The sequence below is a fragment of the Lacerta agilis genome, chromosome 12, assembly GCF_009819535.1.
Source record: "Lacerta agilis isolate rLacAgi1 chromosome 12, rLacAgi1.pri, whole genome shotgun sequence".
Taxonomy (NCBI): domain Eukaryota; kingdom Metazoa; phylum Chordata; class Lepidosauria; order Squamata; family Lacertidae; genus Lacerta; species Lacerta agilis.
This window is the reverse complement of record NC_046323.1, coordinates 53,432,236-53,450,750: the sequence shown is the minus strand read 5'-3', so window position 1 is coordinate 53,450,750 and position 18,515 is coordinate 53,432,236. Positions and strand designations below refer to the sequence as shown.

Here is an 18,515-nt window from a genome sequence, read left to right as displayed (position 1 = left end):
CGACGGCCGGGGACGACGGGAGTTGTGTTCCGCAACAACAGCCACGAAAGCCCTGAGTCAAACCCTCCCCGCCCCGGAAGTAACCCGGATGCTATAGCGGACTCCAACTCCCATCAGCCACTCACGGCCGGCGCAACGGCCGAGGGCGACGGGAGTTGCAGTTCTCCCCCTCAGAAGAGGCTCCGTCGGCAGCGGAGCGGCGCCTAGCAACGGCAGAAGGCCCGTTCCTTGGCCGGCGCGGATGTGCAGGCCGCGTCCGTCAGCCTGAGGCGAATGCGCAGGGACCGGGGAGCGCGAGGACGTGAGGAGGCCGCGATGGGCTGCCGGTGACCGGCCTCTCTGCCTCCTTCTCCGGCCATGGCGCCCATGGGGATCCGGCTGTCCCCTCTGGGGATGGCCGTCGTGTGCCTGCTGGGCCTGGGCGTCCTCTACCACCTCTACTCGGGGATCCTGGCCGGCCGCTTCGCCTTCATGCTGGGCGGAGGAGCGGCAGAGGGAGAGGCGGCGGGGGGCTCCGAGGCGGCGGGCGGTGGAGGCGGCGGCGGGCTGCCGGCCTCGGGCACCGTGGACCTGCGGGAGCTGCTGGCGGCCTCGGTGGCGGCGGCGGCGAAAGGCGGCGCCGAGGTGAGGCGGGTCCGCGACAGCAACGTCCTCAACGAGAAGGCCAAGGGCAAGACCCGCGAAGGGGCCGACGAGAAGATGACCAGCGGGGACCTCCTCTCCAACAGGAAGATGTACTACCTGCTCAAGGCCGCCTTTCCGGGGGTGCAGGTGAGGAAGAGGCGCGGGAAATAATAATAATAATAATAATAATAATAATAATAATAATAATAAAAAATATACCCCGTCCATATGGTTGGGCTTCCCCAGCCACTCTGGGCGGCTTCCAACAAAATATTAAAATACAAGAATCCATCAAACATTAAAAGCTTTCCTAAGGGAAGTAGGCCGCCTTTACTCTCCCAAGGGGCTCAAGGCTCTCCTCCCCCTCCTCTTTTAATCTCCACCACAACCATCCTGCGAGGTAGGTTAGGTTAAGAGATGGCGGCTGCCCCTGAGCTTCATGGCCGAGCGAGGATTCGAACTCTGCTCTCCCACGGCCCAGTCCGACACTCAAGCAGATTTACCTTTAAGCTAAACAAGCTCTAGCTTAGGGCCCCACTCTCTTGGGGTCCCCCCCAAAAATTAAAGGGGGAAAAAACTGGATGTACATTTCCAAAATATAAGATAAAAAACAAATAAAATGGAACCTACATAAAGCAACAGTGTTCGTGTGTTGTGTAGGCTCCTATGATGTAAGTCATGGGGCCCGCCTGCTCCCTAAAATATCACTGGTTTGCTCATTTCTGTATATAGGGTGCCTACGTTCTTGCATGTGCAAAAGGCTTTAGATACCTATTAGGTCCATAAATTACCATACAGCATATACTCAACACAAAAAACAGTTACAGGTAGGTAGCCATGTTGGTCTGCCATAGTCAAAACAAAATATAAAATCAAAAAATCCTTCCAGTATCACCTTAGAGACCAACTAAGTTTGTTCTTGGTATGAGCTTTCGTGTGCATTGCACACTTTTTCAGATACACTGAAACAGACCGGGTCTGGTGACTTCTGTTTCAGTGTATCTGAAGAAGTATGCATGCACATGAAAGCTCATACCAAGAACAAACTTAGTTGGTCTCTAAGGTGCTACTGAAAGGATTTTTTGATTTTATATTTTGTTTTGACAAAAAACAGTGTCAATTTATTGTTGACAAAGGACAGCTGGACATATACCGGGTAAAGGGCCCCATTACCTTTAGTAGCTTAGGGCCTCATCAAACCTAAATCCGGCCCTGGGGCTATCCACCAGCAATGCACTATTTTTGCATCAACGACATGCTGCCAAACCCAGCACCGAAACCCCCTCCCCAAGCCCCCAGTGTTTCTCAGGCTTGGGTCTCTGGCTGTTGTGGGACTACAGCTCCCCTCATCCCTAGAATCACAAGGTCTATCAGCCAGTCAGGTGCAAAAGAGGTACCACATTTTTCCATGTGTGAGACGCCCCCATTTTATTGAACTCAAAATTAAGAAACCAGTAGTCGTACCTTGGTTCTCGAGTGCCTTGGTACTCGTAGGTTTTGGCTCCTAAATGCCGAAAATTCCAGTTTTCGAAACTTTTTTCAGAAGCCGAACATCCGACGCGGCTTCCACTTGAGTGCAGGGAGCTCCTGCAGCCCATCAGAAGCCGCGCCTTGGTTTTCAAACATTTCGGAAGTCAAATGGACTTCCGGAATGGATTATGTTTAAGAACCAAGGTACGGCTGTAATTTAGGGTTGCCATATCCTTAGAAGTGAGAATCCAGATGATCGGTGGCAATGGAAGGTCATTGAGCTTTTCTTTTTGGGTGAACAACCACAAAGCTATTTAGCTTTTTGGGGGCAAACATGCGCTCCAACACAGACATTTGCTAAAAAATGAAAAAATCGCCAGAGCGGTCAGCCTTAATGGTTCCGGCAGCTTCTTCCAGCAGCTTCTTCATGGCAGCTGCAGCAAGTTAAGTAGTGTGCATTCACCATCCCTGTATAAAGCGACCCCAATCTTTTGCTAATTTTGTTGTTGTTGCAAAAAAGTCTTATACACAAAAAAGGTAATTAGAATGAAAGAGCGTGGTGTTGCTTCTGAGCACATTCTGAGCCAAGGAAATTTGTTTTCAGAACCAGAACTGCACTGAGCTTAAAGTCCTTGTGCTCAAAAATCTTTTCTCCCCGCTCCCCATTTCACCAACCTAGTTTAGGCAGGGAAGGCATTTTTGTTGTCGTTAACTGAGAACCAGAAACCCTTGCCAATCTAAGAGCCCCGAGACCTGCCAGTAGATCTCTAATCTACCTTCCTGCTCACCCCTGGCATAGATCTCACTTGCTTCCCATTTTCTGTTTGCTTATCCAAAATAAATTGTGTGCTTCAGCAGGGACTTTATAAGATCCCCATGTTTTTTCAATGCATTTCTCTGAAATTCTGATAAGCAGAGCACTTCTAGAAGCAGGGAGGAGTCAAGAGTCAATATCAAGGTGTTTCTCTTTTTGATAATGGGGCATTATGCTAATATAAGAGCCTCCTGATTTGCAGACTTCTGAACGGAATGTATTTCTCTGGCCATTTGGGTATAATCCATGAGTTCTTTTTAGTATGTGCTTCTTACATTTTGTAGCTAGCTGATTCTATCTTGGCAGGCTATAATTAGAGATGATGTGGACATAAAGCTGCAGAACTGGTTTTCTCTAGTAAGGTTCTTGACTACACTCTGTGATGACCTGATAGATAAATTCAGCTTTCCTCTATCTACACATGTAACAGCTGCAACATAAATAACTGGAGAGTTTTGCTCTTCTACAGTCTTTTGTGCTGTGACCAGTGGTAGCTCTGTAGCAAAGGATTCTGTTTACACTGTCTCCTTCTCTTGAAGAGACCAGGCTTGCATGCTACAGTGGCACACAAGAGCCTTCTTGTTTGGTGTATTACTTAACAGTTTCTGCCACGTTGACGATGGTTAGTTGCACCCTGTTTCTGCTGTGTTTATGCCCAATACAGTCTATACTCACTGGTGGCAGTTCTCCAGGATTCGAAACCGTGTTCTCTCTCAGCCCTAACTGAAGTTGTTGGGTTGGGCCTTGGACTTTTTGCCTGCAAAGAGCTCTGGCTCTTCATCTGTGTATGTCCTATTCTCATACTTTCAACCTCCACTGCGACTGCTTCCCATTCCTCATCTCTCTCCTTCCATTTCAGTGTTGAGTATGACAGGTAGAAGAACTTAGTTATACAATAGGGACTGCTCAGGGGTCTGAATTGTGAAGGAATCCAGTTATCAGAACATCTGTGTATTACATGTGATGTGACACCCACACCCTGTTTCATTTCACTTCTGACTTCAGCACGGCCTTGCTGCTTTAAGTCCCACATTGGGGAAATATATTAATCCTCTTCAGGCATTGTTAGCACTGAAGAACGCATGGTGGGGATGAGTGGGGTGGCTGTGCCCCTGCATTGCTCTCCATGCGGGAGGGCAAACCTCTGAAACTTTGAACCTCCTGGACTCCCTGCCTGTTTAGAACCCTTAAAATCCACAAAGCCTGGAGTTTCTCTCTTCAACTCATAGTGAGCAAAGAATGGGGCATGGAGTCATTCATTTCCACTGTTGCTCCTCGTGTGTGAACATGGAAGAATCCATTAAGATGCTCATTTAACAGGTGCGAGAAGAAAGCTAACAGTTACAGCAGTCACACACATACACGTATGAACTGGGGGAAAGGAAATTTTCATTTAATTTTTGAATTATTATGAACAAATACCATAAACATTAAAGGGTTGACTTGCATTTTGCTAAGCATGCTCAAATCCAGTCATTTTTTCATTGGATTTGGGTTTAAACCGTTTGGTAAATAATGTTGCTACTGGGTTTTATTTCTTATTGCTACATGGGAGTTTCACATTCTCAACTGTCTCAAGAGAATGCAATCTCCATCTCTGGGAATCTTAAGCATGGCAGTTTGGCAGTTGTGGAACTTCTGTGAAGTTGGTAAATACATCCTGACTGCGTAACAGATGAAACGTGTGTGTGTGTGTGTGTGTGTGTGTAAGAAATAGTTGCACTATGGAGAAATTCGCTTTCACTGGATTACCTAACCTGAATTGATCTGAACTCGCTTTGGCATATTTGTTCAAAACAAAATAAAAAATAAGGTGTTTATTTGGGATTAATAGATCCCAAACTGTTTCCCCCCACAGGCCACGTGAAATTTGCTGATAGTCTTGGCTTAATGATTGTTTTGCCTGTTGTAGCAACTGTAGTGCGCAGTGCTTGATGCAGGATGATTTTAATTTCATTTTAATTGGTTCTTTTATTTTTTTAGATGGTATTTTATTGTATTACAATTTGCATTTCACAAAATTTGTATGAGTGCATGCTTTTACTGCATTTCATAGGTGTTCTAATTTGTGATGGGTTAAATTTCTGGATACATTGTAGTTGTTCAGTCGTGTCTGACTCTTTGTGACCCCATGGACCAGAGCATGCCAGGCACTCCTGTCTTCCACTGCCTCCCACAGTTTGGTCAGACTCATGTTAGTAGCTTCGAAATCACTGTCCAACCATCTCATCCTCTATTGTCCCCTTCTCCTTGTGCCCTCCATCTTTCCCAACATCAGGGTCTTTTCCAGGGAGTCTTCTCTTCTCATGAGGGGGCCAAAGTATTGGAGCCTCAACTTCAGGATCTGCCCTTCCAGTGAGCACTCAGGGCTGATTTCCTTCAGAATGGATAGGTTTGATCTTCTTGCAGTCCATGGGACTCTCAAGAGTCTCCCCCAGCACCATAATTCAAAAGCATCCATTCTTCGGCGAACAGCCTTCTTTATGGTCCAGCTCTCACTTCCGTACATTACTACTGGGAAAACCATAGCTTTAACTATATGGACCTTTGTCAGCAAGGTGATGTCTCTGCTTTTTAAGATGCTGTCTAGGTTTGTCATTGCTTTCCTCCCAAGAACCAGGCGTCTTTTCATTTCGTGACTGCTGTCATCATCTGCAGTGATCATGGAACCCAAGAAAGTAAAATCTCTCACTGTCTCCATTTCTTCCCCTTCTATTTGCCAGGAGGTGATGGGACCAGTGGCCATGATCTTTGTTTTTTGTTTTTTAATTTTGAGCTTCAGACCATATTTTGCACTCTCTTTCATCCTCATTAAGAGTTTCTTTAATTCCTCCTCACTTTCTGACATCAAAGTTGTGTCATCTGCATATCTGAGGTTGTTGATATTTCTGCTGGCAATCTTAATTCCGTTTTAGGATTCATCCAGTCCAGCCTTTTGCATGATGAATTTTGCATATGTTAAATAAGTAGGGAGACAATATACAGCCTTGTCGTACTCCTTTCCCAATTTTGAACAAATCAGTTGTTCCATATCCAGCTCTAACTGTAGTTTCTTGTCCCCCATAGAGATTTCTCAGGAGACAGATGAGGTGATCAGGCATTCCCATTTCTTTAAGAACTTGCCTTAGTTTTCTGTGGTTGACACAGTCTAAGGCTTTTGTGTAGTCAATGAAGCAGAAGTAGATGTTTTTCTGGAACTATCTAGCTTTCTCCATAATTTGGTCTCTGGTTCCTCTGCCCCTTCAAAATCCAGCTTGCACTTCTGGGAGTTCTTGGTCCACATACTGCTTATGCCAGCCTTGTAGAATTTTAAGCATAACCTTGCTAGCGTGTGAAATGAGTGCAATTGTGCGGTAGTTGGAGCATTCTTTGGCACTGCCCTTCTTTGGGATTGGGATGTAGACTGATCTTCTCCATTCCTCTGGCCACTGCTGAGTTTTCCAAACTGCTGGCATATTGAGTGTAGCACCTTAACAGCATCATCTTTTAAATAGTTCAGCTGGAATGTCATCACTTCCACTGGCCTTGTTATTAGCAGTGCTTTCTAGGGCCCATTTGACTTCACTCTCCAGGATGTCTGGCTCAAGGTCAGCAACCACACTGCCTGAGGTGTACGAGACATCCATATCTTTCTGGTATAATTCCTCTGTGTATTCTTGCCACCTCTTCTTGATGTCTTACATACTGTATGAAAAACAAATGGCACGCTGTGAAACAAAATTGTTTGGGAGGAGAATTGAATTGGCATACTGAAATTTAGTGGAGTTTTTGAGCAGTCACCTGTACCCATGAAAATATTGTATGCATGCTCTTTTGGAAGTGAAAGTTCCAGGGAAGGAATGGAAGTGTTGCAACAGTTGCATGCTTATTTAATTACACACTCTCTCTTTGTCATTAGATAAACACAGAGGAACATGTAGATGCAGATGACCAGGAGATAATTTCTTGGGACCGAACCATTCCTGAAGCTATAAAGAACCAAATTCAGCCCAAATTGGTCCAAGCAGACAGTGTTACTGTGTGGATTGATCCATTGGATGCAACTCAGGAATATACAGGTAACAACACTGAGCTACTTTTGGCTTACTGCTACTCTGTAGCACCCCACCCCTTACAATGGCATCTCACAAGATCAGCTCCCTATCATGACTGAGGGGAATTAACTTTAACATTGTACTTGTCTGCTGTGGCTCATAAACTTTAATTTTACAAAACCTAGCCCAGGGGTAGGCAACCTAAGGCCCGTGGGGCAGATGCAGCCCAATCGCCTTCTAAATCCGGCCCACGGACGGTCCGGAAATCAGCGTGTTTTTACATGAGTAGAATGTGTCCTTTTATTTAAAATGCATCTCTGGGTTATTTGTGGGGCATAGGAATTCGTTCATTCCCCCCCCCCCCGAACTTATCTGATCATAGGATAGTGCTGCCTGTGGGAAACTGCTTTGCACCTTTTAATGGTGTCATGGGCTTCTGGAGCGAGACCTTTGTGGTTTGCAGCATAAATCAGGTTGGAATTAGAAGACAGTAGGGTTTTTTATAGTGATACTGGGTGTGACTTTCCTTCTTTTCTTTCTTTACTTAATGTGTGGACTTATTTATATAGTGGTACCTCGGGTTAAGAACTTAATTCATTCTGGACGTCCGTTCTTAACCTGAAACTGTTCTTAACCTGAGGTACTACTTTAGCTAATGGGGCCTGCCAATGTGCGGCCGCCGCACAATTTCTGTTCTCATCCTGAAGCAAGGTTCTTAACCCGAGGTACTATTTCTGAGTTAGCGGAGTCTGTAACCTGAAGCGTCTGTAACCTGAGATCTGTGTCATGCTTGAACAAAAATCTTGCAGGCTTCTGCTTCAAATGGGGATTGGGTGCGTGTGACATGACATAGTTTTGGATAGCTCCATAAATTGCCAGAAGTTGCAGGATGCTGTCCAAGCTACTTAACATGACAACTGAACAATAGCAGCCTACATGGTGGCCTCCAAACATTGTTGGACTACAACTCCCAGCATTCCTGACCATTGGCCATGCTGGCTGGGTCTGATGGGAACTGGAACCCCAAAACACCTGGGGGGCACCATGCTGGGTTCTGTTGTCATTAAGGCAAGGCTTGGGTGTTAACTTAAAACTTTTGTTTGGATTTGGCCCTGTTGGAGCAAGCCTTGTGCTCACATAATCCCAGTTTCCCCTTCTGTTCACTCACTTGGGTTCATGTCAGTCATGAACCATAGTTTGCCATTACATCCAAAGCTGAATGGTTTCTGCAAAAGAAGCAGTAATTAAGTTGAAGGAATGGATGCGAGGAGAGGAGGGGTCCTTTTCCCTTTAACAGAAGGCTTTACCAGCAACTGTAGAAATATTTTTGTTGTTGATTATAGTACTAATGTAAATTACCTGGACGTAGTTGGGGCTGAGTTTTTTGGGGGGCGGGGTAGGGGAACACTCTATTTGATTGCTCATATTTGATTATGTGTTGTTCTTATATTCAACAAATAAAATATTTTTTTAAAAAACAACAGAAGGCTTTTTCCTTTAACACCAAATCATTACACTGAACCAGCTCTTTGAGTAATGAAACAAAGCAATATTTTAAATATTTCATTAGCATAATTTCTTCAGGGATTTGGAGTAAAGGGGAAACAGTTTAAGAACTCAAATATGCAAAGACAGTTAAGCTGATGAACACGAGAGAATAATTGGTGTTCAATTACTGCCGTCTGAAGTGCATTCTGATTTATGTTGAAACTTCTGCTGAATATTAAATCCAGACTGTATTTTGTGTTGGCTCTTGTGCATAGGTTAAGTAAATACAATGTCTGAAGCCTAGGATTGAAAGGGGGAAAAGCGGAGTAGGGCTGTGTACATACAGAAATACTGTTCAGTCAAAATGATATAATATACAAATACCCCAAGTTGGATTTACTTTCTAATTTTACACCTTTTAGGTTGGTGTCTTGCCTTGTCATATCTGGTTTAAAAGTTAGTTTAGTTTAGTGTTGTGCTTTACACTCTACAAATGAGAAGTGTTGACATTCTTCCTATCCTCCCTTCAGAGAATCTTCGACAGTATGTTACTACTATGGTCTGTGCAGCTGTAAATGGCAAGCCAGTAATAGGAGTAATACACAAGCCATTTTCTGGATACACAGGTATGTGACATAATTTTATTTCCATTCAGAATGGTGTGAATAATGACGTATGATTCCTAACCCTCAGCAGGTTTTATGGCTGATGCTGTGGCACTGAGAGCCAGTGTGGTGTAGTGGTTAAGAGCGGTAGACTCGTAATCTGGGGAACCGGGTTCGTGTCTCCACTCCTCCACATGCAGCTGCTGGGTGACCTTGGGCTAGTCACACTTCTTTGAAGTCTCTCAGCCCCACTCACCTCACAGAGTGTTTGTTGTGGGGGAGGAAGGGAAAGGAGAATGTGAGCCGCTTTGAGACTCCTTTGCGTAGTAATAAAGCGGGATATCAAATCCAAACTCTTCGTCTTCTTCTTATAAGTTAGAGTGTGGTGCAGCGCTGGGTGATGTGATATTTTCAACATTGCGATGTATCACCAGCCAGACCTCGCGGTTTGGGGATATACCACGATGTTGAAACAAGCTGCATTGGCCCCAGCTGGCTAGATGCAGGGTGAAACAGCCACAGCTCTCACCTCCAGAGCTGGGGCCCTTTCACCCCAGCGCCTTGCAGGCTAGTGCCTATGCAGCTGGCCCAGGCCACTGCTCAGCTGGGGGGCGGGCGGGAGGGCTCCCCCCACCCCAGCTGAGCAACTTCTGATGCCTCAGCAGCATCGGGCTTCACTCAGCTGTGGCGTAGAAGAAGACTCCCCATCCCCCATCTGAGAGATCCGGCGCCACAGCAGCATCAGGCTTCACGCACCTGGGGCATAGAGGAAGTCTCTCCCCGCCCCAGCTGAGTGATCCGATACATCTGAGGTTTCGGGGTTGCTCAGATGGGGAGGGGCAGTTTCATGGATGCCCCACTCCGCTGCCGGCTTGGGGGCTCCGTTAAATGCTTGGCTGAAGGGAGCAGCAACCGGGCACCCCTCAGCCGAGCAGTTTAAAGATGCAGAGGGAGGAATAAGCTGTATCGGTGTCTTGCTGATGCAGCTTGTTTCTCTCTCTGCTCCGTATGAGGGCAGACTGTGATGTTGGTTTCACTCAGCGGTATAGCGCTGGTGAAACGGCTGTGCTTCTGATTCCCTCTGCTAGCAGCACCCCCTGGATGAAGTTGCACTGCCAGCAGAGGGACTCAGAAGCATGACAATTCCATGAGCGATATACCTCTGAGTGAAACCAACATTGCAAATTGCTCCTCATACCGGTCCTGGGCGATATATCAATATATTGCCCAGGCCTAGTGTGGTGCTGATAACACCAAGTTGCAGGTTCGATTCCTGTATGTGACAGTTGCATATTCCTACATTCCAGTGGCGTTGGACTAGGTGATCCTCGGGGTCCCTTCCAACTCTACCATTCTGTGATTCCAGGTGAGATATGCTCGCCAAAGGAATGGCATGTATGCATGCTAGATACCAAAAGACATAGAAGTGTCGAATTGGAAAGGGACCCTGAGGATCATCTAGTTGAATCCCTGCAATGCTGAAACCTGGAACTGGGCTTGGTGGCTCTTCCTGAAATTCAGGAAGAAATAGGATTACAGAAGCATAAGGAGTTTTTATTTGCCAAATACAGCTGGGTAGCCCTGAAGACCCTTAAGTTTCTGCCGAGCAATTGGAAGACCCAGCTAACTGGCCACCAATGACTTGCCTGTTTTGCAGCCTGGGCGATGGTTGGTGGAGGATCAAATATTAAGCCTCGTTCTTCCTACAATGAGCAGACACCAACAATCATTGTCTCCCGTTCCCATGAAGGGAAAGTCAGAGAGCTTGCTTCGCGGACCTTTGGAAATAAAACTGCAATCATTAAAGCTGGAGGAGCAGGTTTGTTCTCTTGAATCTATTGTCCCTCATTTTATTAATGTAGAAATAGTTAGTACACTGGAAATGTACATGGTTGTAGTGTGAGATGAGGTCAGGGTTCTTAAGTTTCCTAATTTATGAGAGGAATGGTGTTTATAGACGTAAGGGGTAGAGAAGCAAGCATAGCCAAACGTGCAGTCCTGTCCATTGCCTGTTCAGAAGTAAGCCTCCTCCTCGGGAGTTTGGTGAGACGTACTCCTAAGTAAATGTATATGGTGTTGCCGCCTGAAGGTCATCGTCTTTGGCGATTCCTCATAGCCGAATAGATTGTCTTCCATGAACACATCCTTAACGGTGTTTCTGTAAGTGACTGTGGAGGTCAATTCTGGATCCACACCTCCTTCCACAGTGGGGGCATAGGTTTCTGGGTGGGAGGTTATCACGGTGAGGGTTTGTAAAACATACCTTCCTCTTAGCTCATTTCTCCCTTTCGCCCTGAGTTTGTGCTTCTTCAAAGTCCATAACACCTTTGGTAGAGACTATTCTCCAATTGGAGTGCTCACAGGCCAGTGTTTCCCAATTACCCATGCTTATACTGGATTTTTAAAGATTTGCCTTGAGAGCATCTTTAAACCTCTTTTGTTGTCCACCGGTATTCCGCTTTCCATTCTTAAGTTGGGACTACAGTCGTACCTTGGATCCCGAACACCTTGGTACTCGGACATTTTTGCTCCTGAACGCCACAAACCCGGAAGTGACTGTTCTGGTTTGCGAATGTTCTTTGGAACCCGTACGTCGGACAGGACTTCCGCGTCTTCCGATTGGCTGCAGGAGCTTACTGCAGCCAATCAGAAGCCGCGCTTTGGTTTCTGAACGTTTTGGAAGTTGAACAGACTTCTGGAACGGAATCTGTTAGACTTCCAAGGTACGACTGTACCCTGGAATCATTGCTTCAACACTGGTGATCTTTGCTTCTTGCAGTACACTGAGATTAGTTCACCTGTCTTTCCAAGTGATACGTAAAATTTTCTGGAGACACGATTGATGGAATTTTTTGAGCTTGAAGGTACTTAATTGATGAGGAGAGGTCTAGATTTTCACTAGGTAGTGGATCTTTGAAAGATTAACAGTTTTGGAAGCTGCATCACCTGAAAAATTAGTTCAGGAGTGGTTGCCAGTTAAAACGTGTGAAATGATTACAGTTCTCCAGGCAACAGAGTGATCAAATAGTTAATTTAGAAATAAATAATCTCTCGCAGGACACTGTTTATGGTTGGCGAACAGTATCTGATGGGAGTTAAACTCTTTAGGTTTTCTTCTTGCTTTTGAGATTATGCTGTAGCTACCAAATGAAAGTAGGTTGCAAAATGGTCCTGTGTCAGATTTGCCTTGCAAGGCTGCCCAGTTATTTCTCTTCACATGCTGCTGTTCGGCTGTACAATTGCCAAAGTTCACGCGCAACAAAATAAAAGCAGTAAGAAAGAGCTATCAAAAATACTACAAATAAAAATATAAAAATCAATAAGTAGTAAAATACTTAGGGTTTTTTTTTAATTAAAAATCTGTCATTGTATATTCTAATATTTTCTCAGACTAAGAATACCAGCAGCTTTTGGGGTTTGATAAATATGGGTCATTAGTAAATCATAGATTTACTGGAGTTCCTGGAGTCGTCCAGGATGCAGTGTACCAGCCAGAGCAAAGGGTGTGTCCTACAGAAGCAAATACTTGCATTTACCCTGAATCAACAGGTGTCTCTTGTGCTTCCTTTTGCATGCAGAGTCCTGGGTAAGAGCAAACCACTTCCTTAATCGCACACTTGCAGTGAACAGTGTTCTCTGCCCAAATCTCCACACTGGTGATGGTGACCATGGGTGTATGTATGCCATTACATAACCCATGAGAGAGGCTGTAGTTTGTTCAAGTTTTGATCGAGCTTTTGAACTGTTTAGCTAAACCCAAAGTTTTAAGAATTTTCTTTGTGTAAATAAGCATAGTTTGCATGGACTGCCTGCAGTGAGTAGCTCAAGCACCCACCCACACCTGCTTGTAAAATATACGTAATGGGCTCTCAATTATTTCCTACCCAGGATACAAAGTTCTCTCGCTCCTGGACGTGCCTGAGAAGGAGCAGGAAAAAGCCGATGTGTACATTCATGTGACGTACATCAAAAAGTGGGACATCTGTGCTGGCAATGCAGTGCTGAAGGCGTTAGGGGGTCAAATGACTACACTGGCTGGGGAGGAAATCAGTTACACGGGTTCCGATGGCAACGAAGGCGGGCTCATAGCTAGTATCAATATAGACCACAGAGCACTGGTTGAAAAACTCCCTGTATTAGACAAGGCGTCTCAGAACTAATTTCTGAAGAGTGACCAAGTCAAGACGTGCTTCTGGAGCCTGCAAATGGTCCTTTAGAGGTGGGGAAATGTGCACCTCGCCTTTGGAAGATGGCAGAGGAATATTATTTTGGAAAACTGCATAGACCCTGGTCTCCTTCTAGACCCTGGCAGCGTTCAGAAGCAAGGTTACTGGGTCTCGATGTCCTTATGCCTCAACATCAACCTTTTAATCTTTGAGACTGTTTCGTGTCCATAACGCAAGGCCAGATATGCTTGGAAAAACACAAGCATGTGACAGACCTGGTTCTGGTAAAACCTTCACATTCTGTTATCGTATTTTTTTGTATTGTGTGACAAAAGAAAAGATTGGCTGTGGGTCACTTGAAATCAGTGGTTAGGTATTCTTCATCCCTTTGGGATACAAGGTCCAAAAAGGCCAGAGTATCTTCCTCGGACAATTGTCTAATCTTGGGTGCAATTTGAAATGGAAAAGGCAATGTTTGGGTCTATTTTTAATGTCTACCTGAAAATTCAAACCAGCTTAACGTGGATGAGAGTGTTAATATTTGTGTGGTTTTATTATGATCTTTAATTATAACATTTTCTGTGTGTCACGTTAAAAGAAAATATGTTCCCCTGTACAGTTTCAGCTATTGAATATTGCCATTCTAAGCTGTTGAATTTCTTAAAACTCTTTAACATCCAGTGTTCGAGCTTATAAATAAGTCATTTTATCTTTGGTGATCATTTAATAAGCTACTTGATGAGAGAGAGTGATATTTTGCCAGCGTAAAATTAAGATTATGAATTATGTGCAGCTGTCTTTACAGGGAATCTAAAAGTGTCTTCCTAGCTGCCATAACTGTTACACTGTGTGGACATTTCCTTTGAGAGGCTTGCCCCAGTTTTTGATTTGTCAGTTCAAAACTCTCCCCCTGTTGTGGTGCTTGGCGTTCAGTCTTTGGAGGAAAGTTTTGTACAAATTTGCCAAGGATTCAGAGGAACATTGGTATATTTGACAACTTGTTTTCTTGCCCTTCAGACATGCCCACTACTTAAGAAACCAGCCTTTTTGCCCCTTTATGTTAAATAAAATAAAATAAACCCCTGTATCAGTGTGATGAATATCAGTGACTGTGAAAAACAAGATTTTAAGCTCTGTAAATTTGCAAATGATTAACTGGTGTGATTAATCAAGGTTTGCAAACATATATCGCGCCCACCACCCCACCAAGCGAAACCCTATGATTTGGGCCTCCTGGGTCTCTTCTGGTGTACTTATTCACAATCTCTCCTGGATGACACAAAGGGCTCTAAAATAACGTGTTTGAAGTTGCATAAAGTTGGTTATCTGAATGTGGCGGGGGACCCCATGAAGTGTATATGCAACTCATAAAAACATGTCTCATTTTCAGTTTTCCGACAAAGGATTTTCTGGTGCTTTGGGTTAGTCTATTAACTGGATCATTTTCATTTTTGAAGACAGGTAATTAGTAACTGATGCTTTTGAATTATGGTGCTGGAGGAGACTCTTGAGAGTCCCGTGGACTGCAAGAAGATCAAACCTATCCATTCTCAAAGAAATCAGCCCTGAGTACTCACTAGAAGGACAGATCCTGAAGTTGAGGCTCCAGTACTTTGGCCACCTCATGAGAAGAGAAGAATCCCTAGAAAAGACCCTGATGTTGGGAAAGATGGAGGGCACAAGGAGAAGGGGACGACAGAGGATGAGATGGTTGGACAGTGTTCTTGAAGCTACTAACATGAGTTTGGCCAAACTGCGAGAGGCAGTGAAGGATAGGCGTGCCTGGCGTGCTCTGGTCCATGGGGTCACGAAGAGTCGGACACGACTGAACGACTGAACAATTAGTAACTACCGGTAACAGCAATCCTACAAACTTCTGCTCAGAAAAAAATATTGTCTTCCACGGAGCTTATTCCCAGTTAAGGCGCATACAGCTTAATATACATACAGATTTTCTGTGTGTAGAAGTTAAACACTGGAAAATTCAGGACACAAGTAAGAAAGGAAGTACTTTATGAAGCACAGAGTTGAACTATGGAACTCCCTGCCACAAGAGGCAGGGGTGGCCACCAACTTGCAGCTTCCTCTCAGGATTTTCCCCTGGCTAAGCCCGGCTTCACCCAGCGTACTCTGCACCCTCCTCAGATGCTTTTGCCTGGTTGGAAAGATTCCTTGAACCGTGAATCTGCATCTTCCAATGCAATTGTTCAAGATAAAATCTGTTCTGGGAAGAGAAGAAATGAGCACCAAACCACTGATTTAGTACAAGAGAATTCTTTATTTACTGCCTTTAAGAGTGTTAAAGATAAACCTATTTGGGAAAGAAACTATTTTTGCCACTTCTATGGACCTTTATTGTTTGTTTATTGGAGATAGTATCTTGTGTTGATTGCAGTAGTCTTTGTATCGTCACCCTGATCATTGCTTTAATGTTTAAAGCAGCATCATAGCACTTCTAATGGACAGTGCGAATGTGTCCTGATGTTTCCTCTCTTCATTTTGGTCAAACTGCTCATCCTGCCCATTCCATGAACCACATGCATGGTGGTGAATGGAGAGGAGAAAGAAATGTGGAAAGAAGAGGCTGGAATGGTGACAGGCAGTAATTTCTCCATCATTTGCAATCCAGAGGTCCGCTTGCAGTCTCCCTTCAAGGTTCCTTCCTTCAGGTAGGGCCACGGCCTTGTCCGTTGCTCACTGCCAGTATTTCGTGTTCACATAGCCTCCAACGTTTATCCAATTGAAATAGGGACGTCCTAAGGAAAAGCAGGACATTCCAGGATCAAATCAGAAACTGGGGCGACTGTCCCTGGAAAATAGGAGCATTTGGAGGGTTTGCTTTCACTGTGGGATCATTTTACATTATATTTCCCTCTGAATTCATGCCCCTTATCTCCAGCCACCTATAAGTGGTGGGGTGACAAAAGCAGTTGTGATTTTGTTTTATTTTATTGGCAGCTGCGTAGGCGAGATGAGCCCAGAGGGCGTGAATGGTGGCAACTCGTTTCTATGTCCCCTGCTGGCCTGCTTCCCCCCCCCCCTCCAGAAACGGCCTCTTTCCCCAAATTTGCCATGTCCGTTTGTGACATCACAGGGAGTTGGTAGATGTCTATGACATCATAGGGAGTCCGTAGCCAGCGGCCACAGCTGGGGAAACATCTGCACAGCCCTCCCTGGTCTCACGATGGGGGGCACCTTAGCAGTCATTTTTAAAGATGAGGTGCCCCCTGCATTGTGAGGCCTGGGAGGGCTGTACAGATGTTTCCCCAGCTGTGGCCGTTGGCTACGGACTCCCTATGATGTCACAAGAGGCTGCAGCCCCCTCTTCCTGTGACATCATTACCAGGGAGGGGCACCATGTGATCCTAGAGATTTCCCATATAATAAAAACATGTTACAAAACAGATTTGTTTTAAAAAAACATTTATTTAAGGGGGCATTTAGAAAACATTTAATGGGCATTCAAAAAGTCTGCTTGCAGTCTCCTTTCAAAGCTCCTTCCCTCAGGTCTGGCCATGGCCTTGTCCATTGCTCACTGCCAGTATTCTGCGTTCATTTCTCCCATGAATATAGGGGTGTTATGCGGTTCTCTTCATGACTTTCCCGACTGGTTTCGGGGGAAACCTCGCCAGCATTGGATGTCCCTGAAAGGCAAAGGCAAACCGGTGATGGGATGGCGACTATCCGCCAGCTTCCCCCCAGACACTTCCACTGGAATCTTTCTGACAACTTCATCCCTGACTGGCCTGCCGTTAGGCAGGTTGCAGAAGTGGAGGGCCACCAGTATCGTCGACTTTTGACTGGTTTCCCTGCTTTCCACCTCTAGGGCTGGCCGGGCAGTTTCCCTCCTCGCTTTGGCCATCGACGTAACGTCAAGAGCTCTACGAATGCCAGCAAGCTGACCTTCTCAATTGGCAGGCCTGTTGACGTTCAGTTGAGGGCAAAAGACTCGGGTGAATGCCACCAGATAGCGTTCGCAAATATCAGCCAGCTTCGACCTCTCGGCCTCCGCTGACCTCCAAATGTGAACCTGGCTTCACCGTAGGCGCCACCACTAGAAGCCGATGGGCAACTCTCCCTCCTCACGTCATTCCGCCTAGGGACACTCACCCGCCGCCAAAGGGGCAGCTTCCCTCCTCGGTTTGTCTGCCTGTTAATAAACAAACTAGGCTTCCAAACCAGTTTGCATCCCCTCGGTCAGTAGAGTGGCCTTGCGGCATCAACCAACACTGAATGCAAACTCTTCCGGCATCCATCCTCCCCCAACAGCCGCGCCAGGTCCATTGCCAGACGACCACCAGCTTCAGAGCTGCGCTTCCGCCGCCTTCAAGTGCGATCCCACCAGCAAGTAAACTTGAACTTGCCTTCTCCTTGCTCCACAGCATCCCAGCGCTGGGCGATCGCCTCCTCCCGCCAGCCAGCTTGCCGCCATGGGGCTGGAGGCCACCTGATCTGAGGGCCACTGCTGCTGCAACTGCCTCGGCTTTTGACTTGGCCAACATTTATACCCTCTCAGCTGCCAAATGTTTTTGTGACATCACAATGGCAGCCTCTGGGGAGGCATCACTCCTCAGACCTCACAATTTTTGTGACATCACAATGGCAGCCTCTGGGGAGGCATCACTCCTCAGACCTCACAATGATGGGCGCAGCTCAGCAGCCATTGGCTCCTAGGAGATATATAACAATCCCCTCCCCAACTTGTGCCAATAGCTGTGAAGTCCACACTGGAAGCCCGGGGGGGCAGGAGGGGGGCATTTTTCAGCCCAGTAGTTGCATTTCCCTCCACACAACACTGGTCAAACACACAAACGAACAGAACAATGAATGTTCTACTCACAGGAATCTTTTCAAGGGGTCACATGGCAGGGGGAAAGTTACCATCTCAGGAAAAAAGCACCTTTTCATCAATCAATCATTTATTGTATTTCACTAAAAGCCATTACAGATCCAGTTCCAGAAACAGACAATCCAATAAAGCCTATTAAGAAAGAACCAGAAACAAGTAACTATTTACAATAAATCAAATTAATAAATCCTTATTAGTCTGTTTTATATGTGACAAGTGGGTCACAGTCCAGTAATAGCCAACGTATTTTCACTTCTGGGTTCTGTCCCTGTAACGGTGCCAACATCTGTTCCAAAAATCTCTCTGGTGTTTTGATAGAGCTGACCATGGAGTATCTAATGGGGAAAAGCTTCTCCTTCACCGATCCCACAATTGGATGCCCCAGAGTCCTCCTATTATGTACCCCCAATGAACAACAATGCTTATAATCATTACATAGAAGTCTGGCCAAACTCCTTTGACCAA

General features: G+C 45.5%; 1 protein-coding gene across 2 annotated transcripts; it reads left to right on the top strand.

Moving 5' to 3' along the window:
* The first annotated feature begins 208 nt into the window (after positions 1-208).
* BPNT2 (3'(2'), 5'-bisphosphate nucleotidase 2) lies at positions 209-14,341 on the top strand. Of its 2 annotated transcripts, XM_033165462.1 has the most exons (5): positions 221-771; positions 6,807-6,966; positions 8,961-9,056; positions 10,693-10,854; positions 12,924-14,341. In XM_033165462.1, exons 1-5 carry the CDS (start codon positions 358-360, stop codon positions 13,193-13,195), a joined length of 1,104 nt encoding a protein of 367 aa, XP_033021353.1. In that variant the 5' UTR covers positions 221-357; the 3' UTR covers positions 13,196-14,341. The 2 variants fall into 2 exon arrangements, with proteins under 2 accessions (XP_033021354.1, XP_033021353.1); XM_033165463.1 differs by lacking the exon at positions 10,693-10,854 and having other exon boundaries at positions 209-771.
* The last annotated feature ends 4,174 nt before the right edge of the window (positions 14,342-18,515 follow it).

What these genes read in the sequence shown, in the direction of transcription:
- BPNT2 (XM_033165462.1), top strand. Translation starts at nt 358, where the DNA reads ATGGCGCCCATGGGGATCCGGCTGTCCCCTCTGGGGATGGCCGTCGTG. An exon ending in TGCAACTCAGGAATATACAG is followed by an intron (nt 6,967 to 8,960) that starts GTAACAACACTG and finishes TCCTCCCTTCAG; the next exon opens with AGAATCTTCGACAGTATGTT. An exon ending in CATTAAAGCTGGAGGAGCAG is followed by an intron (nt 10,855 to 12,923) that starts GTTTGTTCTCTT and finishes TTTCCTACCCAG; the next exon opens with GATACAAAGTTCTCTCGCTC.